Source organism: Crotalus tigris, unplaced genomic scaffold, assembly GCF_016545835.1.
Source record: "Crotalus tigris isolate CLP2741 ecotype Arizona unplaced genomic scaffold, ASM1654583v1 scf7180000019100.1392032, whole genome shotgun sequence".
NCBI classification, from domain to species: domain Eukaryota; kingdom Metazoa; phylum Chordata; class Lepidosauria; order Squamata; family Viperidae; genus Crotalus; species Crotalus tigris.
In genome coordinates, this window is record NW_024097375.1 from 706237 (window position 1) to 717709 (window position 11473).

An 11473-nucleotide genomic window follows, 5' to 3' on the forward strand; every position below is an offset into this window, starting at 1 on the left:
TACTACAAGTGTGTGACAGCATGATTTTTTTTCTAAAACTGTCAGTTTATTCTGAAATATCACTGCAATCCAATAATAAATGAAGAGAATTGTGTTTTAAATAGATGCAGCTAACATAAAATATAAAGAGATTCCTTCATTTAATGGGGAGGTAGACAGTAAAAAACTGTGTTTTAGTTTTAAAATTTTAACTAGTGAAACTAGCAAATTTTATCCAGAAACAGTTTAGTTATATATTCCAAAGATATTCTCACATTTCAACATTTTCTACTCCAGAAAAGGATTATCTGCATTTTAGGATTTCCTAATGCAAAAATTTCTTAAATTCTTATTGACTGAGAAAAAATTAGTAACATTTGGTCAATTTAAGTGGCAAGCCTTTTTTTAAAATGCTTCAATAAAAGCAGTCCTTGCCTAAAATCAAAGGGCTGATATAGTGCTGCACTGATCATCCAATAATTTATATCTGCAGTTTGTCTTCAGTCTTCATTTAGATATAAATTTGGACAATTGGGAAATTAAATATAAACAGAATCTATGTGGAAAGGTGCTAGGAGAAATAATAATTTCAACTTCAAGACAAAAGCTTTGTTAAATAGCATAAAAGCAGTAGCCAATGGATTGTCTTTCCAGCCTCTTTTAGTTAGAGCATCACCAGATTTTTCCATGCCTTAATTATTTCTCAGATTACTACAACATAATCCATGTGCTTAAAAGGGCCTTTAAAAGTTACATCCTGAAGGAAAATAGCACTCAAAGTGGTTTTTCTGATGTAAAACGATAAACCAATCTTTATACACCACCAACAATTCATTGGTGGTTTACAATAGAAAGAGCCTTAAAATTAAAAAAAATCAAGTTAAAAGCCAGAATATTAACAATGAATTAAAGGGACCAACTATTAAGGGACTGTCGAAAAGATGCATTTTCAAGACTTAAAAAAAAAGCAAAGAAAACAATTATGCTGCTCAGTTCAACAAAGGATGCACCCAAAAATATTGGAGCAGCTAATGTGAAAACTGTTCTAAGTTGCCATGAGACACACCTGTGACAATAACAGGTGATCTTTCTTACCAGGCCTCAGTGAGTGATAGGAGGAATCATTCTCAAAATCCAAGGCACCTACGCCTTTAAAGGCAATTAACAATACTCTGTATCTCAGATGAAAGAAACTGGCACCAGGATAAAATGCCTTTTTTGCTTGTTTCTCTCCCCCCCCCCCCCGAAACTAGCTGGGCTGCAAAGTTCTGTATAATTGACATTTCTGGACTAGATACAAAAACAGCCCTCCGAAGCACATTTCAGCCATTAGCTCGGAGATTATTCATATAGGTGCTGCATTTTAAAATCATTTTCTTTCAAGAACTGTTGGTTTCTTGATTTTAAAAAATGCTTTGTCTGTTTCCTTAGTTTAGGAAACAAAAGAGAGGTCTACATTTCATTTTCTACACCCCCTTAGAAGGACTATGATCTCATCCCAAATAGATAAATCTGCTAATTCTCTGAACAATGACCCTCAAATTAATTTATTAAATTTATAAAACTGCCCATCTCACTGTCTGAGGTAACTCTAGTTAGCTTACAATATAGTAAAAAAATAAAGATATTAAAACAATTATATTAAAAATGGGTTGAAATTAATATTTTTACCCTATTTGCTTCAGCTTTTATTTATAATTCTTCCATGCCTTATAGACCACTAAATCAGTCTTACACCAACTACTCTGGCTTTAATTGGTTCCTGGGTACAATTTAAAGGGCTACATATTTTATGCATGGCCTTCCCCAATAAAAAATTATCTAAAATGTTTTATCTTCATCAAAGGCTTTATTTTATTTAAAATATTTGGAGTACCAGACATTTGTGAAACTCCTTTCCAGATTAGTTAAAGGAAGAAAGCAGTATCTGAAGCTTTGTGCTTTTGTCTGGGAGAATAGACAGGATATAAAAATGATTGAAATAAAGTATAAAAGTATTGAAAGAGAATGACTGTTGTATCAGTTGGATCTACTACCTTTTATTCAACTCTTTTCTCCAAAATAAGTGCTGTGATAATATAAGCTGTTAACAAAGATCTAAAGTCTTATCATCAGCATCTGAACTGATACTAGAAACTAGCTCCTTAATTCGCTTATACATGGCTGCATGTTCTTTCTAAAGATTTGCAATTCTTGGCTTACCTGGAAAAAGAAAAATGCTTGTCCAAACCAATAATGCATGATAGTAACTTGAGCAGCATCAAAATCCAGTGGCTTCCAGATGTAGTTTCTCATCATGGTTTGAACAAATAGGCACAAAACCAAAACTGGCAAGTTATGAGGTCTGAACAAGAGAGCTGATAGCAGAACCAGCCCACTGTAGATTTCCCATAAACCTGTAAACTTGATCTTAGTATCCATTGAAAAAAATAGAGATTTGAATAAATCTTTTGTGCCTGTGAAGATGATGCCAAGAACAAAGATGTAAACAAAACGTGCTTCAATTATGCCCCTGAAAAGAGACAATAAAAAGACATAATGAAATCAACTTCTGATGATTTATTGCTGGACATAATCTGCTAAAATTCAGAGAAGGCATTAGCTCAAAACAAGTAATGGGCGTGTGCCATTACTGATGGTAAAACTCATCATGATCACTTTATGCATCCCAACAAACAGAATTATACAGAGTGATCCAAGCAGGAAAGTATCTTAAACCAGCATTCTGAAAAGAATGAGATTAACTCCACACATATTTATCTGAAATGAATGCAGTTAAAGCTTACTGTGCTATACTGTAAACTTAGCCAAAAAATATACAACACCGTCAAATAAATATGTATGAAATTAGTTTCAGAAAGCTGATCGATATTTGAAAGCTCTGCTGAATTTCTCTCAGGAATAATGGGGAAAAAGAGTCTGTTAATTCAAAAGATTTAAAAAGTAAAATATAAATCGATTCTTAAGCATGTCACCACAACATCTACCTTCACAACATTAATGTTCTATCACATACATATATTAAACTAATATGTGTATATTCAAAATCCCAATCCAGAAAATAAAACGTTATCTATACAGTTTAACACATGAATGTGCTTAGGTGGGGAACAGGTGAGGATCTGAACTGGGGATTTTCTGTCCCAAAGCTCTTAGTTACTTTAACATCCTCTGAAACGTTTTCTCCCACAGCAAAAAGTGGGTAGATCATTCCCTATATGAAACTGTTGCCATCATACCTATAGAGTTGTTTCCACTGCAACACAATTTAACACAATTTAATGGTCCACTTGAATGCACGTTTACTGAGGAACAATTTCTACTAAACTCCACAGAACTTATTTCCAAATAAATACTTCAGTCAGCTGCAAGGCATCAAGTGCATGATGAGTGCTTATAATCATAAGTCTGAACTAATCCTCTCTGTTACACACAATTTGGGGTTCTTAAAATCCATAACAACCACATAATCCATAAAACCATACAGTATTAATAATTAATTAATCCTACCACTTTTGGGATTTAAATAAGCCATTGTTAACAACAGTATTTTGCAGCCCAAGAGTTTCTATAATTCTTCAGAGTTAACCCCCAACATGTGAAATAGGATAACATCAACACCCAAAAGTATATTTAACTACAAGTGACTGATTGAAGCCATTTGGGATGCAAATATATAAGTAAAAAATATTTTACATCTGAGGAGCCCAGTTTATTCTTGTGTGCTACTATCTCCCCAATAAAGAGCAAAAAGATTACAAAAGTTTTTTATTTCCCCATTCAACAATTTTCTCTGGAAAGCCCATTCTACAAGAGTATGGACTTATAAGTCAATCAAAAGTCCCAATAGATTCTTTCAAATGCCTCAAGAGGGGTCAAAAAATTCCCCTTATTCACTGGCCCTTGACAGAATGGAGACTTTGCACGCAACAAGGATGCATCGAAGACTTGAGTTGGAGACATCAATCCTGAATGAAAGAACAACACAATATAAACAATTGATTTCTCCCAAAATCTGGGCAAGAAATATTAAGAACTCCAAAACAAAACAAAACAAAACAAACCTACTAAATTCTTAAATATCAATTTTAAATGTTCTGGAAAATCCTAAGACTTTCTTCTCTGCTGTATCTTCCCTACCATGATAAGAAGCAAGACAGAACTTACGGTAAGTGAATAAATAAAAACAAATGGTTATTTTTACTTCCAAATGTTTTTCTATCACCAGCTTACACCAATATTCTTCCTCTGCATACTGTTTTTCATCACGATGTTTTTTTTTCTTAAATCAGTGGTTTTATACTCTCCCATATAGATATTTTAATCAGGACAGTGTTAACAGTAGATTTCCTGCATTAAAGTTAATTCAGTGAAGAATTTAAAGACAGAATCGCTGCAAGAAAAATAGTCTTGGCCAAATCTATGCAACATCAATCGACACTTAAAAGCGGATCTCCAATCCATTTTTTTTTCTTTTCATGCGCAACCCTCATAAAATAATTAACTGCCCTAAATCTCATCAGCTTCAAACTGACACTCTGCCTAGAGATCACCATAATTGCTTATGGCATATGCTCTTATTGGATTAGAGTCACCTTCATTAAATGGAAGAAATAGATTTTAGTAAATCTTAATGACTTAATCTCAGATGCTGTTAAAACTTGAAATCATCATCATCATCATCATCATCATAATTTCTTTATCTACATCTTTATCTTAATCCAGCACTTTTAAACAGAACATTTGGGATTTCATTTTAAAATTCTGAGCTGGGGGGGGGGGCGGGAGGAGGGAATGGGAAGTAAAACTTTATACAACTACTCCTGCGGCCAATGTTATATGATTGTTGCAGTTCATATCCGTATGTGTCTCAAGTATACATTTACTCATTAAGTACATTTAAAGGGAATCTTGCAGTGAAGCATATGTTACATGAAAATGTTGTATGACCTGAAAGTTAACAAATTTGTTACAGGCCAATAGTGGCCTGTACAAGAGTTGACATCGTGAGTTTTCTAATCTTGAGCTTCTCGTTAAATGCCAGCCTAGTTGCCAACAATAATGAATAATCTTCTGAATGGAACACAGTGACCCAACAATATGCTTTTTTATCCTGACGGGTGGTGATTTTCTAAGATCACAAGGAAATATCTTAACATTTCAACAGTCCGAAATATATGTATATGCATTTTTAAGAAGAAAACTTAGAAACTATCCCTTAATCAAAGAACAGCAATTTAAATGACTCGCAGTATTCAAAAACTAGAAGTGGGGTGGTTTTTGAGATTTGATTATGTTGCAAGACAATACCTGGGATAAGATCTCTGATCCTACTGGAACTGTCCTAGAGAAATCTGGGTATATAGTATACGGCTGTCAGAATAGTTAAACACCAGGAGGCCTCCTGCAGGCCACATCTTTCAAAAGTATAGAGTGACAGTCATTTCCCACCCTTTCTTGTTAAGTGCTGCTTTATCCATTTACAATGCAGGAGGTCCACTGATGGAACAGGCATCGTTAAAAATTATGAACAAGTCACAAACATAGTGTACCTCTCACATTCTTTCTGTACAACCTCCTGTTTGGGCGACAGCCACTGGAGCAAAACTATGCCAGCTTTGCATATCAAGCAAGGATTAGAAAGAAAAAGATTTGCTATTTGAATTTCATTAGAGTGCTTTACAAAGCACAGGCTTTGAGAAAAGTATTATTCAGGCTGACGCCATAAATCAAGCAACCATAAATTACAATTTCAGGATAAATATCTCTTCTATTTTCATTCTAAAAAGGTACTAGGAATCTAACCCAGTGCTATGCTCAAGAACACTTCTAGCCTGAAATCACAAATAGTTGCATACTTTACTGATCAAAGCAACCACTCTGATGAATTTTAAGAAGGCATATTACTGTCAGGCCACAAACCTTAAGCTACATGCATCTATGAACGTTCAGAAAATGATAATATTATGCTAGCAGTTATAAGGAAGAGAGTCACATTCCAAGATGCTTTTATAAATATCAACAGATATCGTGTTTCCCGGAAAGTAAGACCCGGTCTTACTTTCTTTTGGGCTCTGAAGTAAGCACTAGGATTTACTTTCGGGGAGGGCTTAATTTTTGCTGATACCGGTAGACCGCGAGCGCGCAGGGGTGGGGCAAGGCCTGTGCATGGGGTGGAGAAGCAATGCAGCGGCGAGAGTGTGGTGGCGGACCATGTATAGTACTAGGACGAAGATGGAATTGATTGACCTTTTCCCCCACCACGTGTTTCCCAACATGTGGCGGCAGTGGATCGTGAAGGAGAAATGGCACGGGGCTGGGTGCTGATGGCAGAACGCCCACCCACTTCACCATCTTCCCTCCCCGCCGAGCCTCCACCACTCTACCTGCTGCTTTGTTCGGCCTGGCCACCCCACTTCAGCGTCCCTCCCGTCGCCGCCCAGTACAGCCACCCCACAGCTGCAGGGGCTAGCCTGGCATGGGAAGGGCATGTGCGCCCTGCTTTGCCTGCTTCACCACCCTCCCTTCCCGAGCATCCGGCATTCCACCTGCTACCTCAGCAACCTTCCCATCGCTGCCCAGCATGGCCACCCCAGGGCTGTGCTCGGAGCCTCCAGGAGCTGCAGGGATCCATGTGCACCTTTTTCGCACCACTGTTTTTGGCGCCACATCTGTGTGCGGGTTTGCTTTGCTGTTTTTGGTGGCATTTTGGGAGGTCTATCCCGATTCGCAGCATGGCCACCGTCCAATCACCATGCTGCCTCTCAGGAGGGCAGCATCAGCTTCCAATGCAGTGGCGAGGAAGACAGAAGGCAATCCCACCCACCAAATTAGCCTGGCGAGGGGTGAGGTGGGAAACCAAGCGGCACAAAAAGCAGTGCTCGGAGCCTCCAGGAGCTGCAGGGATCTGGGTGCGCCCTTTGCAGTCATCTTCCTGCAATGCACAACCTCTCCTTGTAAGCAATACGGATCGCCCAGGGTCAGGTTGGCCGTTCCGAGAGGCTCATCCTGCATGTGCAGTGGAGCTGGATGACGGGAATGGGTCACGCCTCCCGCAATGGCCAACCTGACCCCAGGCAAGCTGGATTGCTTCAGCTGAGAGGAGCCTGGCCTAAGCTTTCCTGAAGCTGAAGGGAACTGCGGCCCGCCACAACTGAACAATTTAGCCGAGCTGCAAAATTGAACTCACAGCAGTGGCATCGGCACAGGTAAGGTGGGGGGAAGCACGCGATCCAGCCTGCCAAAAAAACTACGGTGGGATGGTGCGAGCAGGGTTAAGTAGGGCTTACTTTTTGGTGTAGGGCTTATATTAACCCAAACCCCCCAAAATAAGCTAGGTCTTATTTTATGGCTAGGTTGTATTTTCAGGGAAATACAGTATTAATTCCTACCAATCATTTCTTACAGAACAGTTTTTGTTTTCCCAAACTTTTTTTTCACAGGTATACCTACCATTGCCCTCTAACATTTAATTAGTTGCCTATAATAGACAACAAATGATCTGTCGGCATTTACACATGTTTAAAGGCAGAATACTCTAGTTATTTTTTTCACATGGGTCCCCTTCTAATCTTGTTTTTCTCCTGTGGGCCTCCTGTGTTGGTCCCATTATTGGATATGAACATGGGACAGTAATTGTGGAGGGGGAGGTTTGGCATTCAAGGGACGGTATTTACAATACTATACAACAAAACTGATGCTGTGTAGAACCTGAGGACAAATGATAGAGGAATGTTGCTGACTTGATTGGGTAAGTTCTCAAAAATATTTAGCCACTGGTGGGAACAGCATGCTTGAATTGATCCATGAGATTCATCACAATTTTAGCTGCTCTATGCAGCATTCCCTGTCTTCTATCCTGCCCGTTTTGATCTATGACTAAATGGGAGAAGAATGATAACAGATTTTTGTACTGTTAATTTATTTATTATATTAATTTGAAGATGGTGGATAGGCGGGAAAGGCTGTAAAGAGCTCCTCCAAAAGGAAAAGTTTTTTTTTAATTTTAAATTTTTATTATATTAATTTATAGTATAATTCTGCAGTGTTGTATGGATTGGAGGGATTATAATAGGAAAGTGAAGTAAAGGGAGTATTAAAGTAGAAGTGGAGAGTTTGTACCTTGGAGCTGAACTGGAATGGGATGATCTCGCTAAGGCAGTGATTCTCAACCTTTCTAATGCCGTGACCCCATAATACAGTTCCCCATGTTGTGGTGACCCCAAGTGGGTGTGGCCACCAATAAGAAGGAGTAGGACAGCTAGGGAAAAGGGAAAAAATGGCGGACAGCATGGTTTGGTGACCCCCGTGAAATGGTCATTCGACCCGAAATGGGGTCCTGAACCACAGGTTGAGAACCACTGCGCTAAGGTGACTGAAGTTCTTGTCATGTTAGGTGCAAACAACCAGACCCATAAGTGAATAGTATTTTCTCATCAGGAGAATTTAAGATACAGCACTTATAGTATAAAATCTACCCTTTAGAACAGGGGTGTCAAACTGCTGGCCTGCAAGCTGGTTGCATCATATGGAGGCCGCGCCCACCCCAGCTCCAGCAATGAAAAAAAAGTCGCGATACACCGCGACATGTCCCGTGACGTGGTGAGTTTGACACCCGTGCTTTGGAATGTTCCCCACACATTCTCTTTGGGAATAGAATCTAAAAATTTCTGCCATGCCACTCTGGAGTTTGATCTCTATCCAGATCCTGTGCAGCCCACAGGAATGACACAACAAAAAATGTATTGGTAGCCAAGAAAGAAAAGGCTTCATATTTGGTTTTGTGAGCCACCCAGAGGCAAGTGCCTAAAGCCATTAAATGAATAAATAATTGCGGCAGCATAAGAAATCTCTCAGGCTTGCCTAAAATAAACTGCTAAAACGGGGGAAACCTGAGTTACCCAGGAACAGAAGGACTGTTCTGTTGTAATATGCAAAATAAATTCCTAAGATCAAAACTCTCTAATTTTAAGCGTGTGTCTTTTACATCGACACCTCCACTGGCAGATTCCAGGGTTCTTGTCAAAACAGTGTAAACCACTCAAATCTAGAATCTGCCCACAACTCTTAGAAAACATGTGCACAAACCCACGTAGTACTTATTTGTGATATTTCTTTTAGACCTCAAGGTGTTAAGTACATTTACATAGCTTGCTAACGAACTTACTTTGAAATATCTTTTCTGTCTCGTTGCCATGGAAATTCCACATTTCCTATCGCTGCCCGGTAACTGTACACTCCCAAGAGTCCAAGTGCCATTGCTATTTTCGAAACCAAAGAACATCTTCGATGAACAAGTACAAGGATCATAACTAGAGACACTGATGCCAGAAGAGAAAGTTCAGCTTTGTGTTCAGAGCTGTAAAACCAACAACAAATTCAATTAAATCTTTTTTATAAGGTTCGCTGACAAGTTTTATTTTTCTCTTTCTTAGCAAGCTTTGATTCATTCACTGATCAGAAAACCAGTAGTCTTTTCTCACCACATCAGCTTCTGTAAACTCTTTCAGCAGCATTTATTCTGCGCCAAAATATCAGACGTTTGACAATCCCATTCAAGGCATCTGTGTTACCTCTCTAGAACCTTCTCATTCTTCATAAAGTCATTTGACTGAACAATGTGAGGATTTCATTTGCCTTTTGCAAAAGTCATTAACTCAGGGGTCTTTCAAGCTCTTCATTTTCAGTGAGCAGTTTCCATATTGTTTTTGACTCTCGGGAGCCTACGGGGTCTATAATTAGAATACTTCCTTTCAAAACCTACCAAAGAATTGGGATCCAGGTCTTTCAGGGAAAACCTTCTCCTTCATCCAGTTGCTCATATTGCTGGAATTGGGTATGTCTAGTTTAATGAAGAGAAGGACGAGGGGGGACATGATAGCAGTGTTCCAATATCTCAGGGGCTGCCACAAAGAAGAGAGAGTCAAGCTATTCTCCAAAGCACCTGAAGGCAGGACAAGAGGCTGGAATGGATGGAAACTAATCAAGGAGAGAAGTAACCTAGAACTAAGGATAAATTTCCTGACAGTTAGAACAATTTATCAGTGGAACAACCTGCCTCCAGAAGTCGTCAATGCTCCAACACTGGAAGTTTTTAGGAAGAGATTGGACAGCCATTTGTCTGAAATGCATATAGGGTTTCCTGCCTGAGCAGGGCGTTGGACTAGATGACCTCCAAGATCCCTTCCAACTCTTCTATTCTATTCTATTCTATTCTATTCTATTCTATTCTATTCTATTCTATTCTATTCTACTCTACTCTACTCTACTCTACTCTACTCTACTCTACTCTACTCTACTCTACTCTATTCCTATTCAGATTGGCTTTGTGGGGCACCTTCATTAAAGTTAATCAGATGATAACTACAGGAAGCTTTTTCAACTGTGGGCCAACACTTGTTGAATTCTCCCAGTTACATACAGTGCTCTGTTTTAAGTGCTAGGCAGAGCTTAAATAGATTTGAAATCGCTGATATACCTTTATTTCTACTAGCAAATCTGCTTGTATTAGTTACACTTGTTATAGTAATCACTCTTATAATTCTGGCAAAAAAAAAAATACGCATACTTTCCCATTCTGGAAAAAAATATTAAAGAGGGAATTGGGACAAAAAATCTTTTACCCTAAGTAGATCAGCAATATGGAATCAACTACATTGTGTAAAGGATTAAGGGGCATATTGTGGGATGCACAATGCCCAGACTCAAGATACTATACCATTGTAGTCTAGTAAAATACTAAAGGCGTGGCTGAAGTTTCAGGTGGCTGAAGAAGATTCATAAACGGCAGGGAAATTGTCTTTCAAGAAACTTTCCCCATCCTCCCGGATCTCACTGAGGAACTTCTGACAAACAGGAAAATACCACTGCATTCTAAGATGGTAACCGTATTGATGTGGAAGAGCTTTATAGAAATAATTTCCCTAAAAATCTTTGATGAAAGTTTACTGTAAAGAAAGAGAAACCTCTTTCCATCTATAAAACTGGTTTGTCTACTGATCCCTGATATATACTGTGTTTCCCCCAAAATAAGACTGGATCTTATATTAATTTTTGCTCCAAAAGACGCAATACGGCTTATTATCCAGTTTGGTCTTATTTCGGGGGAAATATGGCACTAAATGCATCTTGCTGATGATCTTAACTGGGGCTTATTTTTGGAGTAGGGCTTATATTACAAGCATCCAGAAAAATCATGCTAGGGCTTATTTTCCATTTGGGTCTTATTTTCGGGGAAATACGGTACTGGGGCCAGAAAAAGGAGCCCCGGGAGTACTTTCTTTGGCAGACCTTGTCAGAAAATTTAGTAGGTATTTCCGTAGAACCATTCTCCTGAAGCCATTGCATCAATCTTTTCTTCTATGTGGCAATCAGATCATGCGGCTTCCTGCTTCTCAGAAAAAACATTACTTTCTTTACAAGCCTAAACCTGATAACACAATCCTGTGTTTTTTAGGATTCCGTATATAACACAACTGGACATCAGCTTAACATT

The 11473-nt window shown here is 38.7% G+C and overlaps 1 protein-coding gene across 2 annotated transcripts in view; it reads right to left on the reverse strand.

Annotated features, from left to right (window-relative positions):
* The window catches only part of PIGG (phosphatidylinositol glycan anchor biosynthesis class G), a 70945-nt gene that overhangs the window by 20844 nt on the left and 38628 nt on the right, over positions 1-11473 (reverse strand). For both annotated transcript variants that reach the window (XM_039359698.1, XM_039359697.1), the window contains exons 10-11: positions 9146-9337; positions 2182-2491 (exon numbers count right to left, since the gene is read on the reverse strand). In XM_039359698.1, the coding sequence (XP_039215632.1) occupies positions 2182-2491; positions 9146-9337 (502 nt within the window). The remainder of the gene's footprint in view (positions 1-2181; positions 2492-9145; positions 9338-11473) is intronic.